We start from the raw sequence: 17,887 nt of genomic DNA, 5'->3' as shown, positions 1-17,887 counted from the left end.
ACTTCAGGCAGGTATTGGAACTGTCCCCATTGTTTACCCTGGATATCTGCTGAAAATTATGTCCTCATCAGAGGAATCCTTGTCATGCAGTTTTTTGCTTTTCTTATGTGTGACACTGAGTGGCCGGTATGTGTCTCTCACGCACAGGGGCCACCTTCGCCAGATGAAGCCCCCCTGGAAAAGGCAAGGGAAGCTCATGATTCTGCACCCCGGTCCACTCCTGTCCTGCCTCAGTGCCCCCTCCTCCCTGTGCTTACCTGACTCTTTCTTCTTTCTACTCTCTTATGAGAACTTCCAGAGGGCCTTGGAGGAAAACACGGACACACATCATTCGTCATTCACCCATTTCCCATGCTTCCTAGGATGGAGGTCTCTGGTCTTGTTAGGACAACAACATGGGTACCTCGGTCTGGAGCCATGATGAGTCCAACCACTATGACCTGACACCTTGAGAGAGATTCCATGCATACCTGTGGCGGTTTTTAGACATTTGTTGGGTCCATCCAAAGGGACCCCATTGTCTCTTGAGAGACCTTGATATGTAGCCTGGCTTGGAAAACAGGCAGGATATTTAGTTCTGCTCACCACCGTGGCCCCAGCAAATGCTGTGTGCAAAGAACAAACTGCCCACCACACTGAGAGAAAGCACTAGAGTCTGTCCAGAAGCCTTTCCACTGGTCGCCTCTGAATTTAGTCTCTCAAGCACCCTTTACCGGAAGTTGCGTTGGGGGAGGTGATTCTATCGTCCTAGCTGCTTTATCCCAGATGCTGAAGTAGAGTAAATGCCTGTGTGCAGTTAGCCAAGTTCTTTAGCACACTAGCTTTCATCCTGCAGACAATCGCCGGTGAGCAAAGAAGCCACAGGTATCAGCATCAAAGGCAGGAACCACACTGAGGCACGGCGATGGGTTTTGAGTGTGAACAGAAGAGAGAGCAGTCTCGCGCTTTACAGGCAGTGCGTGTGTACAGAGCAAGAGGGCGCTGAGTATAGGCAAGAAACGGAGCTCCCAGCGCAAGGACTCTGGTCATCAATGGAGAGGTCCCAAGGGACAGGGACCATGCTCTTTCCCACTCACCAGCAGTGCACCCCCAAGGGCCTTGCCTAGTTTCCATTTTCCCTCTGTTCCTTTTTATAAGAGCTAGAGATAGAGGTTGGGGGATATGGCTCAATGGTAAAGTACTTGCATGTGTGAGGCTTGCATGTGTGAGGCCCTGGGTTCAATTCCTGGCACCACACTGAACACTGAGGCTGGAGTAGCCCCGAGCTACTGGAAAGATAGTTAAAAGGGCCTTTTGGGCATGAGACTCCAACTTTGGCCGATGGCACCGTATGGCCTCCCTGAGCACAGGTGGGCTGTGATCCCTGAGAGCAGAGCCACCCCACATGGGGGACTGAGCAGCCTGGCCTTGTGGGGCCCTAAGACACTAACACTGAACTCAGGCCCAGGTCACAGGGCCAAGTAGCACACGGAAGGGCTCCAGGGTCCCCAAGCACCGGGGGGAGGACACTCCAGTATAAATGAAAGGTTCTCAGACTAATATTTACCTGGATCTTCCATTTTTAAATTTTCTTCGTCTCTGACCATATATCTGTTTTGAAAAAAAAATCATGATTATCGCGGTGACCAATCTCTATACAGCCTTATTAATTCCATTGCTTTTTGCTGTACCTACCCACTGACATCACTTTTTAAGAGCAGGAGTTCTCTCCTGTTCAATGGTCCCTGGGCATGACTTAAGGGGCACAGTTAGGAATACAGCTTAGTGACTGTTTTAGAGAAATTCAGCACATTAATCCGGATAAAAAACTATGAAGTAGGAAACTAAAAGTATCTGCCAAGCCCCAAACACAGAAACATCCTTTTAACAGTGACTGTGTTCTAAACAATGCCAAGAACCAGTCTGATGCCTTTCCCATCGCCGCTATTATCCCCCGTGAGGAGTCCTCATCAATGCAGCGCGCAGAGTCGAGTCTTACGGGAGACAAAACTTGGCTGCATTTGCAATGATTCCTCCCCAAACAAACCAAAACCAATAAAGGTTCTAGGAGATATGTTGATTCCTGGGGCTATAGATATCACACTGTGGGTGGGGCACTTGCCTTGAACGTGACTGACCCAGATTCAATCCCAGGACCCCAGATGGTTCCCTCAGCCCCCATTGGGAGTGATCCCTGAGAGCAGAGCCAGGAATAAGCCCTGAGCACAGATGGCTGTGGCCCCCAATAAATAAGTAAATCAATATGTCAACTGTTAGAGCGACTTCAACTGAACTTTCAATACTTTAAACATTTCCGTGTTTTTGTCCTTAAGGAGATAAAATGGAACAGTGGAATAAGGAGCACGGGCTGCTTTGCATGTGACCCTCATGTTTGAAAGTGGGATGATGGGGCTGGGGAGGTAGCTCAGTGGGAGAATGCCTGCCTTGCATGCAGGAGACGGGGGTTTGGTACCCAGCATGACAAGAACAGCAAGAATGGAGGGATGCTAATGCTGCCCTTAGAGGACTGCGAGGATTAAACCAGACAACATATAGGAAACTCCTTGTACTGTGGTTGGCATAAATCAGTGCTGCTTGCTGGTGATGTCACAGACGAGCAGCTTACACGTATCAAAGGCTCAGAGAGCTCTTCCTCAGCACCGTCACTTCTAATTTATTCTAATTCTTTGTTGGTTGTTGTGGTGGTGCCAGGGATCGAACCCAGGGCCTCACACACGCAAGACAAGTGCAACACCACTAACCTAGATCCCGAACCCCTTCAATCACAGTTTGCTGTTGTTTATTTTTTGAGGCTCTCCCTGGCAGTTGGTGCTTGCGGGAGGGCTACTTCTGGGGTGGTGCTCAGGGACCAGGTAGCGCTATGGCTAGCACCTGGGCTTCCCACTTGCAAGGTGAGTTGAAGTTTTAGTCTTTTGAGTCATCTCCTTGGCCCTCAAATCACTTTTTTAATGAGCCTGCTGGGAAAAGTCAGTGGTGCGTACTTGAACAGAAGACAGATGTGGGCGAGCTCCTGGAGTAACTACCGCTCGCCTGCCATGATCAGAGTAGCCCAGCGCGGGCTCAGGCTGCAGTGCGGGTATGTTTGGTTTGGGAGCCACCCAGCAATATGCAGGAACAATTTTATTTGCTGTTTAGGAGTAGCTCTTGGTGGCCCTGGTGGCTCTAGGGGTGAGGGCGTGTACTGCCGAGGATCGAACCCAGGTCTTCCTCACGCAAAGCATGAAACTAGCCCTTGGAGGGAGCTATCTCCCCAGTCTTAGCTGCAATGTTTTAACTTCATCTACTGAGATGGCGCTTTAACCTAAAGAGATAAATTTCACTTCCTTTTCTCTTTACCTAGGGGGGTGGGGAGTTGGGGAGTGGGGGGTTGGGAGGTATATCGGGTTTTTTTTTGGGGGGGGTTGTGGAATATGTGCGCTGGTGAAAGGACGGGTGTTTGAGCATTGTATAACTGAGACATAAGCCTGAGAACTTTGTAACTTTCCACATGGTGATTCAATAAAATAAATTAAAAAACAAAAGTAAAGAGATCTTACTGCACTGGATCAGCAAGATAACACCTTTATCTTTCAGTCCCAGGAGGGTGGAGACTCTACATTTTTGATCCTTCCAGTCAACAAGGAAAGTAATCAATGAGTAGAAGAATGTCAGTGAGTGGTGAGTACATCAAACCACTGACATTCTTTTGAATTGCACTGTAGCACCGTCATCCCGTTGTTCATTGATTTGCTTGAGTGGGCACCAGTAATATCTCCTTTGTGAGACTCGTTGTTACTGTTTTTGGTATATTGAATACACCACGGGTAGCTTGCCAGGCTCTGCCCTACAGGCAGGATACTGTTGGTAGCTTGCTGGGCTCTCCAAAAGGGACAGAGGAATCAAACCCAGGTCGGCTGTGTGCAAAGCAAACACCCTACCCACTGTGCTATTACTCTGGTTCTGAAAAATAAACTATATTCTAATCAGAACTAAACTGTTTTTTCAAGGCAAAGGGGAAATGACATAAGTATAGTAACTGCTTCCTGAAAACAAAAGGAGAAGAGATTAATACTCCATGTTTTAGCTATTAGTAATTATAACTAGGAAGAAGATCATTAAAAGAGTCAGCTACACTGATGAGAAGACATGATACCTTTCATGCTATAAAGGTACTCTTTTGTTCTTTGGTGTACAGTCTAAGCAAATCCAAGTTTTTAGTTGAAAAATCTGCTGACCTTGTATTTATCAAACAGAAATACATCTAACACTGAAAGAAAATATGTATGCTTGTCATAGTGCTACACATGTTTATTTTTGTACTTTTCCCTCATTCATAGTCAATAAAAAACTGCCTTCAATTTCCTTAATTCTCCCTTAAAGACCATAGCAATGTACCTTTTAAAACAGTAAAAATAATGACTTAACATAGTTCTCAGGTAATTAGAGCCAATTCAAAAATTACTGGTGAAAAAAAATTTAGACATTGTGATTTGTAAAACCATTAATAATAGAGTTTAAGGCAATATCAATGTTAACTCCAAAGCCCCCTCTAGTGTCAACATTCCTACACTAATCAAGACCTGAGGCTGTCCCTTTATCCACCCCACTTCCTTTGCAAACTCATGCTTTGCTTTTTAATTTACTTATTATAGTTTGGGCTGGAGCAATAGCACAGCGGTAGGGCGTTCGCCTTTCACGCGGCCGACCCCTGTTCGATTCCTCCGCCCCTCTCACCTCCTCCCGGCAAGCTACCGAGTATCGCGCCCGCATAGCAGAGCCTGGCAAGCTACCCGTGGCGTATTGGATTTGCCAAAAACAGTAACAAATAAGTCTCACAATCAAGAGACATTACTGGTGCCCACTCGAACAAATAGATGAGCAACGGGATGACAGTGACATGACAGTGACAGTGACATAGTTTGGGCCACATGCTTACGGAGTGCTGACTTTATGTGTGTTCTTTTTTTCTTTTTGGGTCACACCTGGCGATGCACAGGGGTCACTCCTGGCTCATGCACTCAGGAATTATTCCTGGCGGTGCTCAGGGGACCATATGAGATGCTGGGATTCGAACCCGGGTTGGCTGCGTGCAAGGCAAACGCCCTACCCGCTGTGCTATCACTCCAGACCCACAGAGTGCTGACTTTAATGATTTTTTTTTCCTTTTTGGGTCACACCCGGTGATGTTCAGGGGTTACTCCTGGCTCTGTACTCAGGAATCACTCCTGGTGGTGCTCAGGGAACCATATAAAAAGCAAAAGAGTAAATAAAATAAATAAAAACCATTAACTGGGGCCAGGTAGATAGCTCAGCAGTTAGAGGTGCCTGTGTTGGGTCTTCCCCACATGTGGTCCCTGAGCACCCCCACCAGGTGTGATCCTTAGCACTGTAGGCCCCCAACAGTTTTTTTTTCTAATTGTACTTTCATAAGGTTGTTCACATGAATTGATTACATTCAGTATTTCAACACCAATCCCACCACCATTACATCTTCCCACCATCCTTATTTCAAATTTTCCCACCACTACTTAAGCCTACCTGCCACAGGCAGATGCTAGATAGTTTATTTTCTATTGCTTTTTATGAATATCATGACATGTCGCATGGCTGCGAAAGCAGCTGTGTGCTCCTGGAATTCTAAATTTGGAAATGATTGGGGTCCGGAGACACCTCTACAGTGAGCGAATCCATTCCAAGATTCATTTGTGAGTCTCTGGATCAAGGCCATTTTTTTTTTTTTTTTTTTTGCTTTTTGGGTCACACCCGGTGATGCACAGGGGTTACTCCTGGCTCATGCACTCAGAAATAACTTCTGGTGGTGCTCCGGGGACCATATGGGATGCTGGGAATTGAACCTGGGTCAGCCATGTGCAAGGCAAACGCCCTACCCGCTGTGCTATCACTCCAGCCCCCAAGGCCATTAGTGTTCTTAAGTGGCTCCCGGAGGCAGTTTGTGGGCCTGAGAGCCAGGACCCCGAAGGGCGGGAGTCAGGAAGGACCAGCCAGTCCCCGCCCCCTGTGGCCTGGAGGCTTCAGTCTCTGGTTCCGTGTACCTGTGCTTTTCTTCTAAAAGTTTGTGACTGCCAGGGGTTCATTTGGAGTAGGCAGAGAGAGAACACCCACTCCATCCATGGTGCCCCAGTGCAATCGACACGGCACCCACCACAAGTTCTATATCCTCCGTCCCGAACATGCTTAGAGAAGCATAGCTGGGAGTGCCCCAACACCGCCCCGAGCACTGCTTAGGAGGGGGAGAATCGTTAACTTCAGATTGGTTCTTAGTCTGTGATTCCTGTGCTAGCACATCACCATCTCCTGGGGACTTTTGAAAAGTGCGAAATACCCTGCTCACCTCAAACTTAATGTACTGAACAAAGTATTGAAATTCAGTTAGATCCCAATAGTTTGTGTTTCAGCAAGTTCTTTGGGTCATTCTGATGATTGCCAAAAGTTTGAGAGCCTTGGAAGGCATTCTTTAATATATCCAGTTTCAAGTACCTGGCTCAGTGCTCAGGAGCAACTCCTCGTTGTGCCTGGGGACCATACGTGGTGCTGGGGATTGACTTGAGGTTGGCTGCAGCATGCAAAGCAAGTGCCTTATCACCCGAACTATCTCTGTTACAGTCTAAATGAACCCAATATGGGGCTTGAGGAACCGGGGCGATTCAGGTCTTACTCTTGGCTTTGTGCTCAGGCATTACTCCTGGCAGGTTTGGGAAACCATACCGAGTGCCAGGGTTCTAACTCTGGTCAGCCACATGCAAGGCAAATGCCCTATCCATTGTACTATCTCAAGCCCCCAAATCTTTTGAGGCCATGACCTAAGGGCATTGGTCAAGGTTTTGGATGTTTTTGTGATGCAGAGGTGAGGGAACTATACATAAAAAACATGGGGCCAGAACAATAGTACAGGGGATAGTGCGTTTGCCTGGCATGTGGCTGACTCAGGTTTGATCCCCAGAATCTCTTTTGAATTAAAAAGAAAAAAAGTCTATGTTGAGACCAGAGAGAGCGCTGAATGGTCAGAGTGCATGCTTTGCATGCAGAAGGGCCAGGCTGGATCCCTAGCTCTGCAAGGTCCCCTGAGCACCACCAGAAGTGACACCCCCTCCCCCCTCCACACTGAGCTGGGGGTAGGCCCTGAACATCACAGGGTGTAGTCTCCAGATTGCACACAGGAAGACTGCTTTTTGTTTCAGCTCCAGCTTTCTTATCTTAACTTTTCAAAATTATCTAAGAGCTTCTTATTTTGGTTTCACTTCCACAGGGACCTCCAGGGAGTCAGGTTCCTTTGACAAGCCCTGGGATCATCTTTGCAATATGAGAAGCAAACACACCTCAAGACTGAAGAGGAAAATCAAGCCTCAGTAGGAGGAAAAGGGGCATTTATTTTCCATTTGTAGCCCTTGAATCGATTGTAAAGACAGATTGAGTCTTGGAAGTCTTGGGGCTGGAGCGATAGCACCAGCGGGTAGGGCGTTTACCTTAAACTCGGCCAACCCAGGTTCGATTCCCAGCATCCCATATGGTCCCCTGAGAACCACCAGGAGTAATTCCTGAGTGCAGACCCAGGAGTAACCCCTGTGCATTGCTGGGTGTGACCCAAAAAGAAAAAAAAAACATCTTGGAAGTCTGAATAAACTGTTCTTACCTCAATGAGACCGATAATTATAATCAATATCATCACGACTACAATCACAAATATTACCACGATTGCTTTGGCCTCATGATAGCCATCATGATAGCCATATCCTGGAACTTCTTTTGTGAGCTGAAAGAAAAAGAACAATTTTTTTTATGCATTATTTTTGGGGGTCCACACCCAGCGATGATCAGGGGTTACTCCTGGCTCTGCACTCAGAAATCACTCCTGGGGGAACAAAAGGGATGCTGGGGATCGAATTTGGGTTGGCGAGGGGGCTGGAGCGTTAGCACAGTGGGTGGGGCGTTTGCCTTGCACGTGGCAGACCCAGGTTCGATTCCCAGCATCCCATATGGTCCCCTGAGAACCGCCAGGAGTATTTTCTGAGTGCATGAACCATTAGCAACCCCTGTGCATTGCCGGGTATGACTCAAAAAGCACTGTATCACTGTATCACTGTCATCCCGTTACTCATTGATTTGCTTGGGTGGGCACCAGTAATGTCTCCACTGTGAGACTTGTTACTGTTTTTGGCATATCAAATACACCATGGGTAGCTTGCCAGGCTTTGTTGTGTGGGCGAGATACTCTCAGTAGCTTGCCGGGCTCTCTGAGAGGAATGGAGGAATCGGCTGCGTGCAAGGCAAACCCTCTACCCTACCCGCTGTGCTATTGCTCCAGTCCAAAAAGCAAAAAAAAAAAAAAAAAAAAAAAATTGGGTTGGCGGCATGCAAGGCAAGAGGCTTACCCACTATCCTATTGCTCCAGCACCCAAGAACAATTAGACAAAAAGATGGGAAGGATTCTTAAACCTATTCTAAAGAATGACTAATTATTCTTATGCAGTCTAAAACCCCATTCTCTCATATGAGTGGACTATAGGTTTTTGTTTTGTATGTTTTAGGGTTGTTTTGTTTTTGTTTTCAGCCTATTCCCAGGGTCCTCAGAGCTACTGCTGGCTCAGTGCTCAGGGGCACTCGTGTTGAACTTTTTCCTTGGCCCCAATATGTTCTTACAGAGCACACCAGATATGTTACACCATCTTGTCTGTAGCCTTTCCTTCTACAATTTATTTATCTGGTGTGTTAGGTCCTCTCACACCTCTCCTTGGAACAGTGCTACCTTTCTATAAATGAGCACAGGGACCATCATTATTGTAGTCAAAATTGTGTGGCCACAAAAAAAGAGAGCGAGCAAGTAAAAGAGGGAGAGCCAAGAGACCCTGGTCTTCCTGCTCGTGTTCTTTCATGGCATGGCCTGAGAGCCCCAGAAGCCCCTGAGCCTGGTCTCTGTGAGATACAGTTACAGAGCTTTCCTGATTGTGAGCCAGCCAGTTTCAGCCATTCAGTGCTCCAACACCCGACCTTCCACCAGTGTACATTACCCCCCAACAACATCCCCGTATCCCTCCTGCCACCTCCCCCCACCCTCAACCCACCTCTCTCTCTCTCTCTCTCTCTCTCTCTTTCTCTCTCTCCTCTCTGTCCCTCTCTTTCACCTTTTCTTTCCGCCTCTCTCTTTTCCTGCTTCTTCCCTCTCCCTTCTCTCTTGCTGTCTCCTCTCTCCTCTCACTCCACACCCCCCTGTTGGACATTATAGTTTGCAATGCAGATACTGAGAGGTTTGATCCTTTACCCACTTTCAGCACACGTCTCCCATCCAGACGATCCCTTCCAACTATCATTGTTATCGTGATCCCTTCTCTATCCCAGCTGCCTCTCTCCCAGCCCTTGAGGCAGGCTTTCAACTGTGGACCATTCATCCTGGTTGTTGTTTCTAACTGTTCTTGGGTGTTAATCTCATACTAAGTTTTAATTTTTTTTTACATCCCATAAATGAGTGCAATCATTCTACGTTTGTCCTTCTTCTGACTTATTTCACTTGTGAGACTCTATGAAAAAAAAAAAAGTCTGTCCTCACCTCACTTTCGTCTGGCTGTTTCTGTTCACTCTGGCCTTCGGTATTCTCACTAATGTAGTTCTCAGTCTTCCACTGTTCCGTATCCCATTCTGGCTTGGGAACCTTTCCTTCCTCCTGCTCACTGAGAAGCTTCATCAGGAGGCCGGTTTCAGAGAGGATCTTCGCACACGCCACCTGCACCTGGGGCTTAGAGCAGTCCATTTTGAGAGTCCGCATCAAGTGAGCAATGAACTTCCTCACGTTGTTGTTGGGGATAAGGGACCGCAGCTGCTGGATGTATTCCATCTCCAGCTTGTCTCCTGGGTCTGGTCTTTGTGTGGCAGAGACGATGTCCGTGGCCACGTTGTGATATTCCCACTGCATCTCGCTGGACTGCTTGACAGTCGGCGTGAGGTTGTCCACCATCGGGGCGTCCTTCTCATGGGAGGTGCCTTTGCTACCGACCGTTTTCTCTTGCACCGTGATGCCTCTGGTGTTCGCCCCATTTGCAGCATGCGTGCTTTCTGCGGTCTTCTTTCCTGCAGATGAGTGTGAAGGTTGAAAGGACTGGAGCAAAGGTTTGTTCTGATCTCTCCAAGACAGAGACTCCTCTCTTGGCGGGGACTTGATGAGGCTCTTCACCGCAGCGAAAGGAGGCCGCTTGGCGACCCGCACCGGCCTCTCGGGTGCTGATTCTTTCGTGTCTCTATTCGCGCTGGCTTTAGCCCTTCTGCTTCCCAGGTGAGAATAAGATTTCTGAAAATTATAATTTATTTTATTGTGTGGCACGGGGCTGGGAAACTTCATGTTCCGAACCCTGGCATCTGCGTCTTCTAAAACGCGGAAAGTGTCTCTTAGGTCTTTGGGGTTCTCGGGTGGGACTTTAGAAGTGGCAGCAGATGGCCTGCCCATGGAGAATTCTTCCAGGGGCATGGAGAACACCGCCTTGTGCTCCTGGATGGAGTTTGACTCCTCATTGAAGGGGTTTTCCACCCATTTCCTGGGCCTCCCCGCTAAGGGAAGCTCTTTTTTCTGGAGGCCCCCGGGGTCCTTGAGCACGCTGCTCATCTGCAGTGGTTTCCTCTCCCTCTCTGCCACCTTCCCTAAGTGTTTTCTCTTTGGCCAGACAGTTTTCAATTTCTTCGGAAAGATCTGACGGTTCAATTTGGGCCCGAAAAGTATGGAACGGACCAGCGTGGCAGTTTTCTCTCTCTTCCTAGCTTTGTGGACTTTTGCTTGAGTTGCTGCATTTATCAAGCTTTTCAGAAAATGGAGACTTTTCAACTTATTGTATGTTGAATTGTTGGATTCAAGCTGTAGAGACATCGGAATTGTGCTGTTCTTCAAATGAACCCCAGGATTTGCTTTGTCTTTTACATCTTTAAAAAGGAGCTTAAGGAAGGGTAACAAGGTTGATTCAACATCTTTTATGTTACCTTCCTGGAAAAAAGGCATTATGTAATTTAGCTTATTCATCATATCATTATCATTGAAGTCCAGCTGCTCATTTATGAAAAAGGACATTCTGTCTCTCTCTGATGAGGCCTTGTCCGGTTCTATGGTCAGTTCGGTGCTAGTGTTCTTTTTTCGGGCCTGTAAAGTCTCCATGAACTCCCCTTCTATATTATTTATGGATTCCTCATCTGTCAAAAAGGAAGAGCTTGCTTTTGATCATGAAAGATAACTGGGGAATATTTTGGGAGCATCTACAGACATAAATTTCAGGCAAGTAAATGAGTAATCAGTAAACAAGTGCTGTATTGGTGGGGGGGAGGCACAGGGAAACCCTAAATTGACACCTATGATTGACAACAACAAAAGGAGAAACAAAGTGGTCATCGCTATTGATTCAGAATAAATAGGGTATGAAGTTCAGTACATGTCTTTTGGATTATTCCACTGGGGGACAGAGTGACAGAAGAGCAGATAAATATTTGTCTTGTATGCAGCCAACCTGGGTCTGATCCCCAGCACCCTATAGGGTCCCTCAAGCCTTACCAGGCCTGACCCCTGAACACAAAGTCAGGAGTAAACTTTGAGCACCTGAGTATGCCCCCAAACAAACAAACAAACAAACAAACAAACACAGAAACAATAATGATATGATTATTCTACTGGTCCCAAAGGATCAAGTGCCCAGAATTCAAGACAAATATTTGCTGCTCAGTTAGACTCTTTACAGATCAACTATGACTTCTGTTTTATTTTTTGGCCATTCCCAGCCATGCTGAGGGGTTGCTCCTGGTTCTGCTCTTAGAATTCTAGGAATTTAGAATTGAATTTTGAATTCAACATAATCTGTTTCCAACTGTATTCTGTGAATCTGAAGGTATTTCAGATCATTAAAAACTAACTAACCTTGGGTTTGTGATTCAGCCACAGCACACAGGATTGAAGCACAGATGACTTAAATAACATGCATCTTAGAGATAAGTGACCTTCCTCTATGATTAGGGCGGAGTGTTTTAGATAGATAAAATTGAAGATTAAAACTGCGCAAGTTCCAAATTCTGTTTTAAAATCTACATTTTTTGAGTAAAAAATGCCTATTTTAATGTCTACCTGCTCTCAATGCTTATTGGTTTATATAGAGTTAAACATTGAACTACTTTAATAATTTATTCTTTATGCTGATAGTTTTACTCTTTTAATAACCCAATTTAATACTTAAATCCATGTTAGAGTTTATCTTATCACTGTTATGAGCTAATTGAAAAATAGTACCATCAATCACTATTAACATTTGAAAACTTTACATAATGTATCACAGGGAGAGCAACGGGATTAGTTCCTGGTACTTCAAACAAATCACATATATTTGGCTCTTCTTTAGGTTTATCAGAGAAACTATTTAATAAATTTTACAGATATAATAATGGAGTTATTAGATAATTCAACCCTGAGTTAGAGAAGCATAAGAATAAGCCCAAGAACTTTGAATAGTTTAATGGACTACAAAAATAATCATTTTTAGTTAGTTTTCTTATGGCTCACAATTATCACGTGTCTGACAAAAGTTTAATAAAACTAGCCTGATCTTGATCATAATATGTACTAATCAAATATGTAAAAAGATATATGATAAAGTTTATACTTGGTGCTCAGAATTCATCGAAAAGATAAACTACACTTGAAAAATAATTGAGGTTTTTTTTGGGGGGCTACCTAGCAATGCCTAGGGGTTACTTCTGGTTTTACACTCAGAAATGACTCATGATAGTGTTTGGGGGGCCATTTGAGATGCTGGGGATTGAATCCGGGTTGGTTACATGCAAGGCAATCACCTTACCCGCTTTACTATCTCTAGCCCAAGAGAAAACATCTTTATAATGGTTAAATTTTTACTTTAATTAAATTTTACATGTGTCTATTACATATACTTGTTTGCATAATTGTTGATAGCATACTTTTTAAGTAATCTAGAACCACCTTATGAAAGTAGATAAATGCAGGGCTAGAGAGAGAGTACAGAAGGTAAAGCATTCACCTTGCATGTGTCCAACCCAGATTTGATCCCTGGAATCCCACGTGTTCCCTGAACACCAGCAGAAGTAATTCTTGAGTGCAGAGCCAGGAGTAATCTCTGAGCATTAATGCGTGTTGCTCCCAAAAGCAAATTAAAAATTAATCAACAAATCTTTTTTTGGTAATTATGGCCACCAGGCTGGAGCGATAAGAACAGCAGGTAGGGCGTTTGCCTTGCACCTGGCTGACCCGGGTTCGATTCCTCCATTCCTCTCGGAGAGCCTGACAAGCTACCAAAGTATCCCACCCACATGGCAGAGCCTGGCAAGCTCCCTGTGGCGTATTTGGTATGCCTAAAACAATAGCAACAAGTCTCACAATGGAGACATTACTGGTGCCCGCTCGAGCAAATCGATGAACAAAGGACGACAGTGCTACAGTGCTGCTCTCAGAAATTATTCTGGGTGGTGCCTGGGGGACCACATGGGAATCTGGGAAGGAAACTTGGGTTGACTGCATGAAAGATAAGCACCCTCGGTCTGGAGCAATAGCACAGCTGGTAGGTTGTTTGCCTTGCATGCAGCCAATCTGCGTTCGAATCCCAGTATTCTATATGGTTCCCCGAACACTGCCAGAGCCAGGAGTAACCCCTGTGCATCGCCAAGTGTGACTCAAAAAAGCATAAAAAAAAAGGCAAGCACCCTCTCCACTATACCATCTCTCTAGTCCCTCAACTATGATTTATTATACTCCCATACCTTTATCCTGTCCTGCCCATATAAAGAGAGAGGACTTTTCTCTCTACCTCTTTTGGGTGCTAATATTCTTATTACCATCATAGACGAAGAAGAAATTCCTCCAGAAATCAGGTCCTCATCTGAATGCACCCTTTCTCCCCCTACCCACTAAATCTTTTGCTGATTAGCCCTTAGCCTCATATTGTTGAATCTGGGCAGATGTCTAAGGATATGTTAATGGATTTGCCAGAGTATATGTCAATGTGCAATGTTGAGAAAATCTAGATGCTTGGGAAACTGTATAGGATGCCGGCAATGGAGCCCAGGTCATCTGTGTGCAAGGCAAGTCCCCTACCCACTGTACTATCTCTCTGGCCCCGGAAATAATATTGGAGCTCCCAAAATTGGGGAAAACAACTCTCATTAGATGTGTATTTTGCCTTTACCTACTTCCTACTATTTTCAGCTCTACTTTAGGGAACCGTACAAAGTTTCTGACTGCTTGAAGATCAAGTATAACATTGTACAGTTGGGTTTCTTTTGGGGGGAAGTGGGGCCAAACCCAGAAATGTTCAGGGGTTACTTCTGTCTCTGTGCTCAGGGATCACTCCTGGCAGTAATTGGGGACCATCTGGAATGCTAGGGATCCAACCGAGGTCTACTGTATGGAGGGCAAGTGCCCTAGCTGCTAGACTCTCTCCAACCAAACTTTAATGAAATGCTTTTGGTGGTGGTGAAGTTTAGAGGGGGAGTTAAAGGAAGTGAGGAAGAAGCATGGACTTGCAGAGAGTCCCAGACTGGGATCACACGATGTAGGCATTAGGCACATTTAACACTTTTAGTTTTGCTGTTCCTCACCTAAAAAAAAAAATATTAGTATTGTATTCTGAATTTTGATTGCTTGGTTTAGTTATTCTCTAAATAAAATCACTGCAATTGGGGTAACGTGGTTATAATAGTACCAATGCAATTGGTTTCCATGTACAAAGTGAACTTCCCTGGACCACCGCTGAAGTGCCGAGACACCATGGTCCGTACAGCACCTCCAGTCTGACTCTTCTTCCCGCCACCCCACTAGGTTTGATGTTCATCTTATGAAAGGTGATTCCTAAATGATTCTTCTGCCCACCTCTGAAAAGGGAGTAATAGACTTTCTAAAAGTTGATTTTAAAAATAACACTAGCTTTGTGTAAGAAGCAAAGTGATTTGATGTGCCCAATTGCTGATAGCGAATCTGATTCATAATATCCCAGGGTGAAAACACTTTTGTGGGCGGGGTATGTGTATGTGTGTGTGTATGTGTGTGTGTGTGTGTGTGTGTGCGCGTGAGTGCGTGAGCATGTGTGAATGTGCGACACTCAGCGGTGCCCAAGGGATACTCCCAGCAGTGCTTGGGAGACTTTTGTGGGGGTTGAACCCACACCTCCCACATGAAAAGCATGTGGTGCAACCTATTGATCTATTTTCCTAAAAGCACATTTTGGAAGTTATGAAGCTAAGGTCAGTAAACTTACTGTGTGGAAAGATACTTAAGAGCACCTGAGTGCTTTGTAGATGGAAGGGTTAAAATTCAAAAAAGTCTCAGAGGTGGGGATGGTCTAAGAATCCAGGAGACCATACATCCTTAGAAGGACTGAGTGGCAACCTCTGCTTAGAAAACCAGAAATTCTCAGTCTCTAAGCAAAACTTTCATAAGACAGTATGACTTGTACTTGCCTATAAAATTACAAAAACACATGCAATAAAATACCTACACCTGTCCTGTGAAGAAAAGGGCTCTTGAGATCTGTTCTATATAAAATCTGCTTACAAACTGCATTCTGTGGCTGAGCTCTCATCTGGAGGACCAGTACCTTGCCCAGAGTCTGGCCCTCATTTGTGACCATTAGTGTTAGCTCCCTTCCCCACTTTCATCTCTTTTCTTCCATTCCTCTTGTCTTCAGGTCATGCATAGACTGTTAAGGTAACGATGTGACTGAGATGCAGACTTTTACCAAGGGAAATCGTTCTTAGAAATATAGGGAGTTGAACTCTGAATAAAAATAATGCAACTGCATAATCAGTTTAAAATGGACCATCAGTGATTAAAATTAAAATGAAACATAAATTAAAAAGCTATCAGCAGGCAATTCAGACTCACCACAGTGTGTGCTGCTGGTACATTCACAATGTAGTCTGACTACTTTGCAGACAGAGTCTATTTTATTCTTAAATTGGCAGAGGCAGCAGGTGAGATGCCTAGGTAAAATCCTATGAATGAAAACACAGAGAAATAAGTGCAGAGTAAAGGGGTTACTGTAATAGGTAGAAGAGGCAGCCAAAGCCACCGTGCAGCTATTCAAAATGTTCCTGAGAACCATGGATGAGGCGCTGCTCGAACTCGGTGGTGGTGGGAACCCAACTGGGAGGTGATGCATGCAAAGTGTGTACCTGAACTCCTCTACTATCACTTCAGCCCTCAGAAAATTGAGTTTTGTTTTTGAGTCATATCTGGTGGTGCTCAGGGGTTTCTCTGGCAGTCCGCTCAGGGATCATTCCTTGCAGGCAGAGAATGCATAGACAGTGCCAAAGACTGAACAAGGGTTATTCACATGCAAAGCAAATACCTAACTCACTATCTTATCTCTCCAGCTCCCAGATAACGATAACATAAAAATGCCAGTTATAACCTGGGGAAATCTGAAAGCACTTTTCCAGACTGTAAAAAAAACAGGGACTAGAGTAATAGTATAGTGTAGCAGGTCTGGCATTTGCTTTGAGCACGGTCGACCTGGGTTTGATCCCCAGTATCCATGAGACACCAAAAGTGACTCTTGAGTATCTCAATTTAAAAATATTTTTTAATGGGCCGAAGAAATGAACAGAAACTTTTCCAAGGAAGAGATATGAATGACCAAAAGGCACATGAAACAATGCTCTGCATCACTAATCATCAGGGAGATGCAAATCAAAACAACCATGAGATACCACCTCACACCACAGAGAATGGCACACATCCAAAAGAACAAAAGCAACCGCTGTTGGAGAGGATGTGGGGAGAAGGGGACCCTTCTACACTGCTGGTGGGAATGCCGACTGGTTCAGCCCCTTTGGAAAACAATATGAACGCTTCTCAAAAAATTAGAAATTGAGCTTCCATTTAATCCAGCAATACCACTACTGGGAATATATTCTGGAGAAACAAAAAAGTATAGTCGAAATGACATCTGCACTTATATGTTCATCGCAGCACTGTTTACAATAGCCAGAATCTGGAAAAAACCCGAGTGCCCGAGAACAGATGACTGGTTAAAGAAACTTGGTAGATTGCACTCATCTGTGGAATATAGAACAACAGAGTAGGAGACTAATACCCAAGAACAGTAGTATATAATACCAGGAGGTTGGCTCCATAGCTTGGAATCTGGCCTCACATGCTGAGGGAAAGTCATCCCAGATAGAGAGGGGAACACCAAGTAATATGTGATTGGAGATCCTGCTCGGAAGGGAGATGAGTGCTGAAAGCAGACTAGAGACTGAACAGGATGACCACTCAATACACCTATTGCAAACCACAACACCCAAAAGGAAAGAGAGATATCAAATTGGAATGCCCCGCCACAGAGGTGGGGTGGGTGGGGGGGATGGTATTGGGGGTGGGGTGGGAGTGATACTGGGTTTATTGGTGGTGGAGAATGTGGAGAATGGACACTGGTGGAGGGATGGGCTCTTAAACACTGCATGAGGGAAAAACAAGTACGAAAATGTGTGAATCTGTAACTGTACCCTCACTGTGAATCACTAATTAAAAAAAATTGAAAAAAAATAAAATTACACCTCAATTAAACATAGCTTAAGAAAAATAAACAAGCAGGGGTATGATGCCAGCAGCAGGTCAGTCTATACCTGCGGAGCGAGTGCATCAGCAGCCAGATGGACCCTTCTGTCTTCCTGATAACCCAAAATTGCTGATGTACCTGTGGCTGAACTCCAACAACTTAGGGCAAGTTTACCAAGAAACTAAGCAGCCAAAAGTTTGGTATGTGGGAGCCAACCCACAAAACACCTCTGGCTCAGTTATACAAGTTAATTTACCGGCCATATTTCAGAGACCCATAAATCTCAAAAAGAGATCAAAAGCCGCACTTAGGGCTGGTCGTGAGGCGCCCTACGGCCAAGCCGGCAT

At 45.2% G+C, this 17,887-nt stretch overlaps 1 protein-coding gene across 1 annotated transcript in view; it reads right to left on the bottom strand.

The window, feature by feature from the left end:
* Positions 1-17,887, bottom strand: part of LOC129403297 (leucine-rich repeat-containing protein 37A2-like) — a 120,296-nt gene that overhangs the window by 2,951 nt on the left and 99,458 nt on the right. Inside the window, exons 14-19 of the mRNA XM_055129978.1 lie at positions 15,863-15,972; positions 9,542-11,163; positions 7,631-7,750; positions 1,547-1,590; positions 258-303; positions 38-174 (exon numbers count right to left, since the gene is read on the bottom strand). Of these exons, the coding sequence (XP_054985953.1) occupies positions 38-174; positions 258-303; positions 1,547-1,590; positions 7,631-7,750; positions 9,542-11,163; positions 15,863-15,972 (2,079 nt within the window). The remainder of the gene's footprint in view (positions 1-37; positions 175-257; positions 304-1,546; positions 1,591-7,630; positions 7,751-9,541; positions 11,164-15,862; positions 15,973-17,887) is intronic.

This window comes from Sorex araneus, chromosome 3, assembly GCF_027595985.1.
Source record: "Sorex araneus isolate mSorAra2 chromosome 3, mSorAra2.pri, whole genome shotgun sequence".
In the NCBI taxonomy this organism is placed as follows: domain Eukaryota; kingdom Metazoa; phylum Chordata; class Mammalia; order Eulipotyphla; family Soricidae; genus Sorex; species Sorex araneus.
This window is presented reverse-complemented; position numbering and strand designations above follow the sequence as displayed.